The sequence below is a fragment of the Anguilla rostrata genome, chromosome 12, assembly GCF_018555375.3.
Source record: "Anguilla rostrata isolate EN2019 chromosome 12, ASM1855537v3, whole genome shotgun sequence".
Taxonomy (NCBI): domain Eukaryota; kingdom Metazoa; phylum Chordata; class Actinopteri; order Anguilliformes; family Anguillidae; genus Anguilla; species Anguilla rostrata.
This window is the reverse complement of record NC_057944.1, coordinates 31,962,586-31,978,259: the sequence shown is the minus strand read 5'-3', so window position 1 is coordinate 31,978,259 and position 15,674 is coordinate 31,962,586. Positions and strand designations below refer to the sequence as shown.

At 47.8% G+C, this 15,674-nt stretch overlaps 2 protein-coding genes across 5 annotated transcripts in view; both read left to right on the top strand.

Moving 5' to 3' along the window:
* The window catches only part of fndc3a (fibronectin type III domain containing 3A), a 72,911-nt gene extending 66,050 nt beyond the window's left edge, over positions 1-6,861 (top strand). For 3 of the 4 annotated variants that reach the window (XM_064301687.1, XM_064301689.1, XM_064301688.1), the window contains one exon: positions 4,384-6,861. In XM_064301687.1, coding sequence (XP_064157757.1) covers positions 4,384-4,716 — 333 coding nt within the window. In that variant the 3' untranslated portion in view covers positions 4,717-6,861. The remainder of the gene's footprint in view (positions 1-4,383) is intronic. The other variant, XR_010324441.1, reaches the window with a different exon arrangement.
* Positions 6,862-11,020: 4,159 nt separating this feature from the next.
* mlnr (motilin receptor) lies at positions 11,021-15,487 on the top strand. The gene is made up of 2 exons (XM_064301690.1): positions 11,021-13,050; positions 15,071-15,487. The coding sequence occupies exons 1-2, from the start codon at positions 12,336-12,338 to the stop codon at positions 15,376-15,378; spliced, it is 1,023 nt and encodes a 340-aa protein (XP_064157760.1). The 5' UTR covers positions 11,021-12,335; the 3' UTR covers positions 15,379-15,487.
* The last annotated feature ends 187 nt before the right edge of the window (positions 15,488-15,674 follow it).

Here is a 15,674-nt window from a genome sequence, read left to right as displayed (position 1 = left end):
GGGGGGGATGCAGAGCCCCAGGTGGGCTGCGTGTGCTCTCCTGCGGTCTTATTGAGTTTAAGGTGGAGTAACGGCGCGGGTTCGAAGGCGCTTCCTGGAATAATGGCGCGGGGCGGAGGCGTTTCGCTCGCCGCGGTGACGGTAATGTCCCCCCATCGCAGCGCTCAGACCCGATGAGGGGGCCCCAGACGTATGGCCACCGATTTGCATACGCTTCAGCGCGCCCCCCGCTCAATCGGGTTAGAGCCCGCCGTCTCCTAGCAATGGGGTGACAGGGCCCCCCCCAGGCGCACTCTGGGAATAAATAATTCCACCCCCCCACCCACCACCCCCCTTCCCAACAGGCTCTCGATGCAATAACGCAGATAAGGCCTGTGGTTTAATGTGCGTACGTGCATGTGTCTGCGTGTGTGTGTGTGTGAGAGCGCACATTCATATGAAACACATTAAATGACATGAAGGGGAAAAGCCCTGTGCTTTGGACACTGATATGTATGTTCAGGTCCAAGGAGGTAGGTGCACACAGCTGTACAGCTGCAATGGTGTACATCTGTACACGCCTGTACATCTTCAGCTTGTCTGTTAACTGTCGTGTTTATTGTTGAGCTGGTATTTTTCAAATTTGGTCTATTTTTTGTGTATATTTTAATGTATTTTTATGCACTGTGGCCTTTTGTTTTACACAAGATTTGTGGAAAAGGACAATAAAAAGAAATCAGTCTAACAGCACACTTGAACTGAAATGAGTAATGAACTGAAGTGATTCACACCTAAGAGCTCTTGTTATCTGGATTTTAGCCGTAAGGTTGTCGAAGAGATGGTGGTGGTAACACGGGTGTAAAACGTGTTGCTCGGAGTCGGGTGCAGTGAGCGGAGAGCAGATTTCCTTCGGGACCGAGTTACATTACCCTCAGTTTCTCAGCTAATATTTCTCTCGCTGAGCGTTGGAGTTTGTGTTGGACGTTCAGGTCACATTGCGTTTCGTTGCAGGCATGCAGCCGAACGCTCCTATCCCCAGCGACTCACACAGCTTACATTCCTGTACACGGAGTCCAGTTATGCAGCTGGGCGTAATCCGGTGGGATTATGATCCAGGTTAAGCACCGTGCCCAAGGGCAAAATGTCAGAGCCTCACCTGGGAATCAAACGCACTGCTCTGGAGGCGCAGACCCAGTTCCCTAACTGCTGCACCGCACTGCCGCCCTGGCAGTTTAGAGGCACTGTATGGTGTTATTTTTCTGGCAGCTGTCCAGAGCAGAGTAATTAAATGCCAGAAAAGCACAATTCTTTTTTTTCCTCATGCAAAAATATATGTGCGCCCTCAAATTTACCCTGCTGTCGCACACCACTGCACCCGCACGCGCTCAAATACACTCTGCTCTCGCACAAATTTGCCGTTCTCGGTAAGAGCGTATTTGCACACATTCAAATTCATCCCTTGCTCTCGTGGAACTCTCTGTGTTCTCGCTGAAACGTCCCTCCTCTTGATCTTGGATTTTGAGCTCAAAAATGCTGCCAAAGCTCCTAAACCAGCGAGCTTAGGTCATGAGTTTGGCCAATTAAATGGTTAGGCCTACTGCTCCTACCTTATTCAGCACCATAACCAACAGTGTTATTTTTACCTGACTAATATTCCATACATGACTGGTGTTTATACAGGGTCTTGCCCATGGTTCATTGTGTTGTTGTAAGGCCAGTGTGTGTACCGTTGTGTGTTGAATGGATGGCATCGATGTGCAGTCTTGTGTCCTGTTGTGGGTTGGGGCCTTTGGGCTGTGCCTGTCGGTGTGTTGAATGGATGGCATTGATGTACAGTCTTTTGTCCTGCTGTGGGTTAGGGCCTTTGGGCTGTGCCCATCGCTGTGTTGGATGGATGGCATCGATGTGCAGTCTTGTGTCCTGTTGCGGGTTGGGGCCTTTGGGCTGTGCCTGTTGGTGTGTTAGATGCCCTGCTCTGTCTCTGCATCAGGGCTCTGGCACTGAAGCTCTCATCACCGGGGGATTTCATGCAGTCTTCCCTGCTCTGTGTTCTATGGCAACCGGCGTGGTAACGTCACGCCTCGGAAAAGGAATCGCGTGCCAGTCATCCGCCAGTCATCCGCCAGGCCAGACCAGGCCAGACCAGGCCAGACCAGGCCAGACCAGGCCAGACCAGGCCAGACTAGGCCAGGCCAGGCCAGGCCAGGCCAGGCCAGGCCAGGCCAGACCAGGCCAGACCAGGCCAGGCCAGGCCAGACCAGGCCAGACCAGGCCAGACTAGGCCAGGCCAGGCCAGACCAGGCCAGACCAGGCCAGGCCAGGCCAGGCCAGACCAGGCCAGATAAGGCCAGGCACACTCCTCTTGCTGTCACACACGAGGAAACGTCGCTGCTGTCTCTCTCCCCCTCGTACAGACATCAGCGTGGCTACGCCCGAGCGCTACAGCTAGCTGTTTTTCGGAAGTGTATGTCGGTGGATGGGGGGGGGTGGCTACAGTGGGAGATGTTTTTGCATTTGCGCCTGCCCCTCTGAGTCCATTTGGCGTTTCCGTGGTCACCCCTTCCTTCAGTGTTCTCATGCTCTTTTAGCTCCTGTGGCACCAACCAGCCCAAGATTTACTGCAGGTCTGACTGCGTTTTCCATCTGTTTCTCATTCTCTCTTTCTCCCTTCTTCCTTCCCTCTTAGTCTCTTGGTGTCTCTCTTACTTTCTCACTCCTCCCTTTCTCTCTCTGTGCTCTTTCCCTCTCTCACCCCCTCTCCTCCCGGCTTCTGTTCTGTCATCTTTCTCTCCCTCTGTTCTCGTCCACCTGTTCTGTCCACCCCATCTTGCTCTCGTGCTTTCTCTCTCTCTCTCTCGCCCCTCGTGTGTCTGCAGATTGGCGCTCTGTTGTTTGTCCAAACTCAGTGGGTTGCCAGGGGAAACAGGGCTGTGTTCCATTTTGCAGTCGCACCTCGTCGTGGGCCTTCGCTACCGCTAGCACGTTTCACGCCTCACGCTAATCCAGCTTTCACCTGACTGAGACATAAACGCTGGCCAAACACTGGCCCTGCCTGCCTCCAGTACTGATTAAATTAGTCTTCTGTCAGCAGAAAAGAAAAGCATAAAAATAATTTTTTTATTTATTCATTTTTTTAAACCTGTACAAATTTGTGGACGTGTTTATGCCTCTGAGAAACGGCAGAAGCCGCCAGAGGCCGCTGGAAACTCCGCCCCTTTCGGTCTCTGCGTGACATCAGCAGACGGGGGGCCCTGTAATTAATCGGCGCGGTCGCGGCCGTCCCGCCTCGCCCCGGGCGGCGCACGGCACTTCCCCGCGCGGAAAAACTCGGCAGCTGTGGTGGCGGGAAGGTGGGCTGGCGGCGCGGCCGCGGGTGAGCGGGGGCCCCGCGGAGAAGGCCGTGTGAATATAGCGCAGTGCGCCATCCCGCCGTACGGGAATGCGGTTCATCAGCGCTAGCGTTTGGACGGTGCACGTAGCGTCTGGACTCAGAACGACGTAAACGTTTCCGCTTGGGACGGTCGCCCGGTCATTCCTGCTTTTGAACTTTTAACCCCTGTGCCAGCAACTCTCAAGCCGTCTGAAGAGACATCATTTGGACATCACTGGTTTTGCTCCCTTGCTGAAATGCAACAGAGTCTAAGCCGTCCTTCAATTTTCACGTAACAAGACTGCGAACGTCCCCAGGTGCTTCTCGAGTTCTGATTGGCTGAAATAACGTGGCGGTAGTGTGTAAAAGACGTCAGTGAAGTGGCAGTATGGAGCTGCGTAATGTGTGGCCACTAACTCGTGGCATCCGGCTGGAGGGGTGTGAGTGGACCAGCTCGAGCTTAGCTGACGCAGGCGGAACACGACGCTGTAGAAGTCATTCCAGAACGTCAGTATTTTTCTGGAACTTTGGACAGTTATTTCAGAATATTCCGTTAAGAAAGTATGCCACCTCACACGCCGTGAATCATCAGCGTGTGAGCTGTCTTGCTCCCACCGAAAGAACACCAACAATCACCCCCTCTTTCACGTTCAGGTCACTGTGATCTCCTCTGGCAGCCATGGTAACCATAATTACAGCCATTTTTATACCTGACTGTATGCGTGCTAGGATTATGTTTAACATTTGATGGTTTCGTTTTTATATTGAAATTGGCAACCAATTCAGCTCCCGAGAAACAAGGTGAGGTAAGTTAACTGTGTGATGATCTGCTCTGATTGGTCGGGTTAGGGCTCTCTGTGGCTCTCTGTGAGTACCGCTGTTTACCGCTACAACAGTACGGGGTCAGCCCACAGTGATGTCACAGAACCAAACCTGGTTAGTGCCTTTGTGATGGATCAGCATTATGAATAGCTTTCCTCTCTCTTTTTCTCCCTCCTCCACTTTTACCCTCATCCCTTCCTCCTTCCCCCCAGGTGTACAAGGGCCCAGCCACGTCCCACCAGGTGCCGGGTCTGCAGCCCAACTGCGACCACCGCTTCAGAGTGTGCGCCATCCGCCAGTGCCAAACGCCCCCCGACCTGACGGGCCCCTACAGCGCCACCGTCACCCTCTCGCCCCAGCGCGTGGAGGCGGCGGGGCCCGGGGGCGGAGCCACGGCCGGGGCGGGGCCCCGGGGGGGCGGGGCCGAGGCGGGCTGGGCCCGGCGCAGCCTGACGGACGAGCAGTGCGCCGCCCTCATCCTGCTCCTCTTCGCCGTCATCTCCATCCTCATCGCCTTCGTCATCCAGTACTTCGTCATCCAGTGAGCCCCCGCCCGCCCGGCCGCCCGCCCGCCCGTCAGTCACGTGCGCGGAGCGTCCCGCTAACGGGCTGGAGGGAGTTAGCAGAGGTACCGGCGCTGACGGCACTGGGGCGTGAACGCCGCTCGACCACACCTTCAAAACACAGGGCCCTGCTCGAAAAACCACCCCTTTCCAGCGCGTTCTCCCTTTCTCCTTTTTTTCTGCCCTCTGTCTCGCCCTCCTCTCGTTCTTCCTTTCTTTTTTTATTCCTCACTCCACATATTCCTCCTCTGTTCTCTTCTTGCACATGGCCTTGTGTTTCTTACCCACGCGGGATTGGCTTGGAATGTGGCAGAGATTGTGCTACATTCTATTACATCACTTCCTCTGTGTGTGGGGGGACTCCTATGCTCCCCACTGGTGGCTGGTAGTTCTCTAAAAAATGAATTTCCTTTCTTTGTAAAAGAAAGACTAAAAATGAAACACAAATTCAGGTTATCTCTATATATACATGTAGATTTATACGTAATACTACAGATGGTTTTGTCGACCATATAAATGTATGAACTTAGCCTTCCTTTTATTTAGGTTTTAATTTTATTTGTTAAAGTTTAAGGAACAGTTCTAAGTTTGATTTCCTGTCCCAAAAAAAAGAACAAAAGAAGTAATATTTTGGTTTCTGTGGTCTTTTTTTTCTTTTTTTGTGAGATATTTAACATACTACATTGAGACCCAGAGCCCAATGTTGCCAGCTTTGGTTTCCTGGGAAACTGTTGCACCCTGGTGTGCAGGTGCACAGGTACACTGGCCAGGTATGTACCTGCACAGGTAAGCTGGCCAGGTATGTACCTGCACAGGTAAGCTGGCCAGGTGTGTACCTGCACAGGTAAGCTGGCCTGGTGTGTACCTGCACAGGTAAGGTGGCCAGGTTTCTACCTGCACAGGTAAGCTGACCAGGTGTGTACCTGCACAGGTAAGCTGGCCAGGTGTGCCAGTGACTGTGTAGCCTGGATCTTTACATCTTTATTAACACTCAATTAAAGGGAGAGAATTTCTCTCTATATCTGAAAATGTTCAATAGAAAAATCAGCAAAACTTCTCCTTAGTATTATAGAACACATGTTTAGCACTTTCCAACCTTTTACGAGTTCATAATGTGAGAGGATGCAAAAATGACTGAAGGAAAACATTTTAGTATATTTTTGTATAGTATAGACACATGGACCGTTTCAATCAAGGTATTTTGCGGAGTTACTCTAGGGGATAGAAAATAAATTAAACTAAATTATAAACAATGAAAATAGTTCTAGCTTATTTTAAAATTCATCATGTAGCTTCTTTGCTTTGAAATATCGTGTTCAGCACAAAGATGAAATGTACGCTTACAGTCGTCTCCCTGTGAGTCACTAAGTTTGCACCTTAAAGAGAAAAATGAGTGAATGCATGTTGTTCATGTGAAACGTTTGATTGAACATTTTGTCAGGTCATGCAATCTCTAACTGTGTGTTGTGCGTTTTTTAAGATTGTAGCGCCACCAAATCTCATCTGTTGGAAAAAGATAATACTTTTCAAAAAAAAAATAAATAAATAAACAGATCGTTTCAAAAACCTTCATGATTCAAAACAAGTGATTAGTAGTTTTTCTATGTTTGTTTTGCGTTTGTTTTTAGTTTTTAGAAAGCACTCGATTTTGTGGTGCTCTTTTTCTTTTAGCGGTAATCGTTTTGTGCTTCGTTTTGTGTATTCATTTAATTGACACTTTTCCATAATGAAAGTATTTTACTTTTAGAAATCCATATTCTTTTTCTGTTTTAATTTAGTTTTGTTTCGGGGGGTTATGTGTAAAATCTATATTTTTTTACGGTAAGGAAATATAATTTAAGTTGATTCTATCCAGAATAAATACAACATGAAATAAAAACTTGTGAATTGTGAAAAGCAAACAGCGGTTACCATTTTCTGAAATGTGTTTACTATACATGTACTTCCTGTAAATTCAGATATTGCCTCCTTTTTTCAATGTGAAGTCTTTGTCATGGATTGCAAACAGCCAGTGATCAGTTTAGCATTCTGGCGGGTATGGTTTAGTGTTGTGTTTGGCTGCGGACAGATTTGTTTATTGCTATTGCAACCGTAAAAAAAAAAAAAAAAGATTAAAAAAAAAGAAAACATACACCGGTACCTTGTACTGTAAGATGTGTTGGGAAAGGATTAAAATGTTTTTGGTCTATCCAATCTTCTGCAAATGGCTTCTCTTTGTCATAGTAAACTCAAATTCCTATTTTTGATAGCGATTTAAATGTAATTTCAACTTGTGCCATTTGAGTCTCCTGCTATGACAGCTCTCTGCTGTCTGTCGGGTGGATAAAGAGCTGGAAAAAAAAGAAAATAAAACACAAAAAAAACAGACCATATTTATGTAATTTTAATGTTTGCAGTTACCTCATACACTTTACATTCCAAAAAAAAAAAAGAAAAAATCAAAACTGTAAGAGATGTAAGACTTCGTAATGAAAAAATGTATAATCTCGTAAAGATGTATCTAAAGTGTAACTCTATAGCCATGATATCTACCGAAGGATCCATGCACAATAAAAGATCTATAATTCTTATATGGCTGATGTGGCTTTATTGCGTGCTTGGTTTCCGCTTCGCCGTGCCAGTTCATGCGCCTTGCTCGGATGAGAAACAAAGTCAACCCAGCGTCGTCTTCTTTTTAGCAGGTTTAGTGCTTTGTAACTAGGGAGGAAAAAAAACTTATTTTTTGGAGCAGCTCTTTTGTGCGGATGTAGTTAAGTGGACTAAACATGAGGTTTGCACCTCTGCCAAGGTGGTTGTAGTCTGTAGTATTGATTCAAAAATGTGAATACTTACAGACTTTACGAACATACATACAGTTAAATGAAAAAGTATTGGGACAGTGACACAATGTCTGTTGTTTTGATGGCTTTGAAATTTGAAATTTAACATGCGGTTAAAATGCAGACTCTCAGCTTTAATGTGGGGGTGTTTACATTCAGATCTGTGTGTGTGTGTGTGTGTGTGTGTGTGACAGTGCTTCACCTTGTAGTAGGACAATGACCCCAAACAAGCAACCAAGCAGTTTTTCAGGGCCAAAAAGTGTCAGGTTCCTGTCAGGTGGTAGTTCATGTTAGAGTAACTTTTAGCATGGTTCATTTCTATGAATGAAGTTGCTCTATTTGTTTCTGTGTTATGTCCTCTATTTGGTGTCCTACCAAATCCTCCCCATTTTTCAACTGTAGGTGGTTCTTGTTTCAGCGTTTTTCTTTATCTGTTGGTTATGAGAATTCTCATCAGATATTTGTCAGCTTCTGTTGTGATTTAGGGAGGGACTAATCCCTTAAGGCTTTATCCTCATAGTCACTGTTTTATTTCAAATCCACTGCTGGAGTACGGAGCCAAAACAACAAAAAACTGTGTCAGTGTCCCAATACTTCGAGTTTTGTGGGTTTTAACCCATGCTGTACATGAATACACATACCCAGAGCAAGAGAATCGAATAGTAAGTGTCTACCAAATGAAAGCAATGCATCCTGCAAAAGTGCAAGGAGCAGGCACTGTATTTGGAGGCAGTTTGTCAACACTCTGTGGAATTTAACTGGAACTGAACTCCCTTTCCAATGTATCCTGTGGAACGTCTATGCCTGGCATCCACTGTGGTGGAAGAGAGAACAGGGTTAAGCTCAAATGTCATACCGCTTAGCCTCTCTGGACCCTCTACTGAGACGCGCAGTGGGAAGCATTTCTAAGGGCTTCATGAGAAATGTACATTACAGTCTGTCCCTGTACGAGACACACGTGCTGAGAAAGGCTTACAATGCAATAGAACAGAAATCAATCCACATGAATTATGAGCTATAGCTCCAGGCCAGTGAGTGTTTAAGACCAATATGAGTGAATATTCTAAATCGCTGAAGGATGTATATAAGATAAATAAATGGCAAATATGTGTAAATTAAATTAATTAAAACACCCATGGTTGCGAATAATTTTTTTTTTAAATGTGGCATTGAGAGGGTAAAAGTTTCAGTTTAAAAATCTGTTAACTGGTTACCCTTCAGTAATTACTGTGCCTGGGATGAACACCACGATAAACTGTATTTGTTTTTACAGTGTTTCTAAATGTTATAAGTATTCAAAACTTAAAAAATAATAAAATAAATAAAAATGGAACTAGTCGAACAATGAAAACACGTTTAAGAACAAAGCAATGCGAAAGAGCAGTGAACGCATGAACAGTTTGAGTTTCCCCGACTCAAAATGGGTCATGGAAGTTTCCTCAGACCGCTGGATGGGCACGCTCCTGAAACGGGCGCTACGTCGGGCAGAGAGCGCTCACGCGAGGCCAAAGAAGCGCGCTAACGGCTCCATTCGCGAGCCCAGCGCGTAGCCGCGTACGCAGTGCAGTGTGCCGTGTCTTCGTAGGAGACGCCAGGTTGTTCGGGATGGCCAACAGTCCTGCAGCCGGGAAGTTGATATGAAGCACTTCAATGCTTCGGAGACCAGGGAAATTCCTGCCAGAAACACCCGCTCTCATTAATATGGGGGTGGGGTGGGGTGGGACTTATTTTATACGATTCGCACGTTTCGCTTAAGCACGCGTTCTGCTGGAAGTTCTCAGGATTTGTTAAACGGCATCTTGGGAGTTAAAGTAACCGCCTTTGTCACCCGTGTCTGTCGGGGATGCTCCGTGACAGGACGGCACTGCTCACGGTTTTAAAAGCGGGGCTTTAATCTGTTTATGAGGATGGGTACAGTAATGGGGACGCTTATTGTTGTGCCACCGGCGTCGGCCTAACTGGGTTTTCAGAGCAGGTTAGCATCGGTGGCGTAAGCGAGGGAGGCCCAATTCCCTCTGTGCCACGTCCCCCGGGCCCCACAGAGCCCCTCTCTGGTTTCATATCGTCGCTACGCTGATAAAAAAAAAAACGCCCATTTCCTTTCTTTTCCCTCCCTCTGATGCGTGCAGTATCTGCTCAGATATCGGTGTGCCAGGATGGTCTGCTCTCCCTGGAAGACCGCCCGCCATTTTGTGCCTGACGTGCTGCGTCTTCTGCTTTCCACCTCACCGGCTTCCGGAAACGTAGGCCCTAACGGTGAACCCCGTCCTTCACCTAGACCCGGTGCTCTTCATTCTCGGTCCCGGTGGGCCGCCGGGTCTGCTGGTTTTTGTTGTTATTCCGCACTTGATAGGAAAATTAAAGCAGCCCATTGCACAGTTGACTCTCCTCACCTGGTTTCTTGGGTCTGAATTGGTTGCCGGAATGATGGCAAAAACAAAAACCAGACTCTGCGGCCCGCCAAGATTACTGACCGAGACCCTGCTCATAACATTAGGAGTAATCATATATGCGCCAGAAACACATTTGAGTCCTCCAGTAAACATATTGGTACTGTACCAACTTGTACCCTTCAGCTTATTTATTTTTATCTTTTAGAGTGCACCCCTTTCTCGCATATAACGGGCCAAGAAAAATAAATATATATATATATATACATATGTATGTATGTGTGTGTGTGTGTGTGTGTGTGTTTGTATAGGCTATATATACTGTATATATGCCCTATGGCCATATGATGCTTTATGTCTTAAATATGCAACAAAGCAGCCACACTCCTAGTTATTTAGCTTGGATTGGGGCGTCTGCAAATGCATAAATAGTAACAATTTCAACAACACATTTAACAGGATGCCATGCACTTGGTCACTTGATGAAAGAGACTGAAAACAGGTTCTCCTGCAGGCAGGACTCACTGACATGGACAAATAGAATCTGTCTTCTCTCACAACTAAAGGGGACGGTCCTGTTACCTCAGTGACGTCAGCCACGGACCAGGAGCGACATGAAGGCGTACATAAACGCAGTCATGCAAATATAAGCACGCTCGTGCAGGCACTCCGTCAAAAGAAGTAGGCCTACATGACGAATGAAGGGAACCTCAGACTCCGTAGCGACAGACATAGACAGAAATGCGAAAACAATTACAGAAACCAAGGCATTAGTTATCTTCATATCCCTATTTATTGTATTCTTTATTATTATTAAAATAATTAAAGTTTTGGTCAAAGCTGTAAAAATATTTCCTGTTCGCTTATTTTTGGATTTTACTTAAAATTCGGTGGCTATGCGTCTTGCGGGAGATGGAACAGACGGTTTCCTCGTTCGGTTTTTTTTTTCTGTCAATAAAGTGGTAACGGTGGGGCCACTTTTTTTTTCTTTTTGTCGCAGCTGTCATCCAACCTAATACCCTTCCTCTTATTTTCTTTCTTCTAATGCATTTAGCCAATTTCCATGACAAAACATCTGGGAAATGTTCTGTTTCCTATCTTTAGCCATTTACTCGACCGTTTTTCATTGTGCGCGCGTATTTGCGGATGTATGAGAAATGTTTATCGAGGCTCAGCGTTAATACCCTGCTTTTGAATGTGTGGCTGAGCTCCCCGAGCGGCCGTAGTGAAAGGAGTCAGTGGAGCGCAGGAGGCTGCAGAGAAAGGGCTAGTAAATAAAGGTGCGCTTTTTTGTCCAGAATCGCCTGTGAAAAGCGTCAAATTGCAGTCTTGCCACAGAGCGAGTCAGCGGGGCAAATGCAGGTTCATGTCTGCACCAATACAAAAAATAAAGCAAACGTTTTGAGATCAACCATTAAAGGTTATTCAGCTATTATTTTACTTTGTTGTATAGTTTTTTTTATAATTAAGTAATTGAAGTCTGTGTTTTGCGCAAATAACATTGCACTGAAATTAAGTGGCGTGATTAAGGGATAAGGTTACATGTTGAAAAACGCACGCGTCAAGGTAATGGCAAAGGAGTAAATTGTGAACTGTGCCATTTGAACGACATGTATGTAAAACACACAGTATACCAAGCTGACTTTGGAAAGACCACATTCAGAGGAGCAGGGAATCGACACCAGTTTCCCCCTCCTCTCCTCCCTCCCTCTTTCCCTCCCTCCCTCCCTTTCCTTATCCCTCGTCCATCGCCACCGATTTGATTAAGGATCCAAGTAGTGGGTGAAGTCGGAGCACAGCACCGGCAGACAGCCCGTGTGCCTCCTGACAGCGCCTGTCAAACAGCCAGCCGCTCCCCCCCCAGGGAGCTGTTTATTCACACCACCCCACCACAGACTCCGGAGCAACGGGGACCAGGTTTCCCAAACTCTGTTTACTTCACTTTTCCCGTCTGCGCGCACAGGACACAGGACGGACAAGAAGCTTTTGAGAAAGAAAGAGAGAGAGAGAGAGTGAGAGAGAGAATGAAAGAATGAGAGACAAGACACCAGAGAGGTACTGAACAAAGCTTTTGGAGCTCTTGGTCTCTGAATTTGTCAGTTTACTTCCCGGATGTTTTTTTTTTTTTTACTGAGCAGACGAGAGAAGGACGGCGCTGTGACATCCCTCACACTGCTTCCGGACATCTGGAATAAGACCTCGCAGTTCCCAAGGACGCTCGGGGGACTTTGAGGAAGACCCTGCGTCGACCGCGCTTCTGGCACAGATTCCCAGTGCAGAGAGTCGGTGCCAGTCTGAACCTCTGCTGATTTAAGGGGCGCACCCCCGGCCCCCGCCCGAACCCCTGCCTTATTCGGGCTTGAGAGCGACCCCAACAAGGGCTAGAGGAACCATGGAGGACCACCATCCCGACTCCCTGTTCCCCAAATCCACCCTCATCCCCGTCACCATCGTCTGTCTCCTGCTCTTCCTGGTGGGCGTGACCGGCAACACCATGACCATTCTCATCATCCAGCGCTTCAAGGACATGAAGACCACCACCAACCTCTACCTGTCCAGCATGGCCGTCTCCGACCTGGTCATCTTCCTCAGCCTGCCCTTCGACCTGTACCGGCTGTGGAAGTACATGCCCTGGGTGTTCGGGGAGCTGGTGTGCCGCCTGTCGCACTACATCAACGAGGGCTGCACCTACGCCACCATCCTGCACATCACCGCGCTCAGCATGGAGCGCTACCTGGCCATCTGCTTCCCGCTCAAGGCCAAGGTGGTGGTGACCAAGCGGCGGGTCAAGTACGTGATCCTGGCGCTGTGGGCCTTCGCCCTGCTCTCCGCCGCCCCCATGCTGGTGCTGGTGGGGGTGGAGCACGAGAACGACACGCACCCGGACCACAGCACGCGCCAGTGCAAGCACACGGCCTACGCCGTGTCCTCGGGCCTCCTCCGCACCATGATCTGGGTCTCCACCGCCTACTTCTTCTGCCCCATGTTCTGCCTGCTCTTCCTCTACGGCTCCATCGGGCGCAAGCTGTGGCGGAGCCGCGCGGACCTGCGCGGGCCCAACGCCGTGGGGCGAGAGAAGTCCCACCGGCAGACCGTCAAAATCCTGGGTGAGTTTCGGCCGTTCCCTCACGCCGGGAGATCCCACTGCTCTGTAGGTTTTCATTTCAACCCCAGTTTGGAGAACCTGTTCTACTAATTAGCAGCTCAGTGAGATTTCTAGCTGTCGAATGAGCTGTGCTTTGTTTGGGTTTGAGCGATAACCTGCAGGATATCCAGGAACAGAGCTGGGCAACTCTGACTTATGCTGTTGCTCCTAATAACAGCTATTTTGGTGCCGTTTGATATTGAGTGTCACAAGAAAACCTTCATTTGGTGGTGCAAGCCAGGATTTTAGCATTTCTGTTCAGCGCGATTCATTTAAATGAACTGAAACTCAGATCATGAGTTGAAACATGCCAAACAATGTTTTGTGAGGGTTTTTATTTTTATATTTTTCCAATTGAAGAATATCAATTCATTTCCGGAATTGCTTGAATTGAAATAAATTTCAACCCACATCCCTGGCGTGCACGCTTATGGACGGATCCCCAAGTCCTAAATGAGTTGTTCGCTAATTGAGAAGTTTATTTATTTCTGTGGTTTGCCCGTGTCCCCACTCCTCCGGCTGTAATTAGCAGATGGATGCCCACTCAGGCAGCAGTAATTACTTAGCCTGTGTGCGGTACAGTACGGTTATGGCCAGCGTTTCTGAGCCACAACAGGAAACCACGCATGAAAAGAGCACTCAAGACCCGGGACAAGATAGGTATTAATGTGGCTATACTGGGGGCGAAAAGAGCGACCGATTCCTTCTGCTAATTCCAGAACGCTTTTGGTTCATTTATCACTCACCAGAGCTGAGCTAGTATCCGGGGTCTGCTTTATGTTGTGTTTGAAATTCCCTCTCTCCTTCATACAGCATGTATATACACCCCAGCTCATAGAGCTGATGTTTGAATGAGTCTTGTTGAGTAGTAATATGCCTTTCAGTTTAATCCAGTCTCTATGAATAATTCAATTCGGTTTCGTTCAAGGCTTGTCGGTATTCTCCACGGCAAGGAGAAAAAATAAATGGCATGCTCATAATAAAATAATAAAAAGAGATTTATTTCCCTCTTCATCTTCTGTGATACCCATTAGTTTCAACACAGATTCGCCATTGTTGAGAAATATGTAATAGAAAGCTTTAATATCCAGCTGACAAATATTAAATTGATAGCTTTTAGAATAGGCACGCTGATGGATTTTTGATCCCTCCGTGTTTTAGAATTCATAATTATTGTTGCCGTGCGAGGCGCGAAAGCCTTGCTCAATCGCTGTATGTAAACATTTGATTCACAGTATCTATTATGACATTAATATGAATCACTGACGTGGTGCTTAGAACACGGGCAAAACTGTCGGGCACGGCGTGTACTGTGCTCGCATTTGTCGCAGGCTAAATTAAATTGTCATCAGGGACGCTCGTAAATCAGGCTTAATGGGACGTGGTATGCCCCTAGACTCCTGGCTGCTTCGGTTCTGATCTAGTGGGCCCGCATGGATGAACTGAAGGTAAATCATCCTAGATGAAGTCATAAAAAACCCCAGAGGTTTGCGGGCACGCGCTTAAAACACGAGCCAGTGGTTGCGCAAACGTTTTCTTGAAGTCCCACAAATCTTGAGTGTGCTGACCTTCCTGTTCATCCCGAATAGAGGAACATGGGACCTCACGGTTTTAGGGTGAATTCAGTTTCACTTCAGGTCAATTCGGGAAATGTATTTAAATTCAGTTAATTAATTTATTTTTATTTTTTAAATCCTGAAATGTTCCATGAGGATTTTTCAATTAGTTCTTTTCAGTGCATTTCCTTAACTAGATTGAAATTAATTAATTATTTACCCTGATCGGTCACACTTAATACACAATAGCTCCTTTATTTATTTATTTGTAGATAAAAAATTTTTCTGAACACAATCCTTTATCTCGCATCACCATTTTTACACCTCTTTTATCCCCCTTTCTGTGCTCCTCCCTCCTCCCGTGCGCCGCTCCGTCCTCTCCTTCTTCTTCGTCGTCCTCTTCCTCGCGCGGGTCGACGGCTCCAGCGGTGGTGGTGCTCGCCTTCGCCATCTGCTGGCTGCCCTTCCACATCGGCAGGAACCTGTTCACCCACGTGGACGACTACCCCACCGCCAAGCTGAGCCAGAACTTCAACGTGGCCTCCATGGTGCTGTTCTACCTCAGCGCCTCCATCAACCCCGTCCTCTACAACCTCATGTCCCGCAAGTACCGGGCCGCCGCCCGCCGCCTCTTCCTCTGCTGCCGGCACCGCCACCGGCACGCGCCCAGCCAACGGCAGCTGTCCGGGCGAGACGACCTGCCCACCTGCGACGAGACTCTCACCGGGGTGTAAGAGGCCCGCCGGAACGGTGGGCGGCGGGCGGGCTACGGCGTTCGCGGAGGGACCGGAGAGGGAGGGGGGGGGGCGGCCGATAGGGAGCGGGTCGGTATGTTAAGGCTTTTTTCTTTTCTTTTTTTTTGTACCCGGTGAAAACGCGGGGTTGCGGGTTGGGGGTTGGGGGGGTTGGGGGGGGGGTCGTTTGAGTGACTGAGAAGGTGGAAGAGCCAGGCAGGCCTGGAATGACAAGAGCTTAGAACAACAGAGTGTTTTTTTTGTTTGTTTTTTTTTTTTTTGGACTGAGGTGGAGT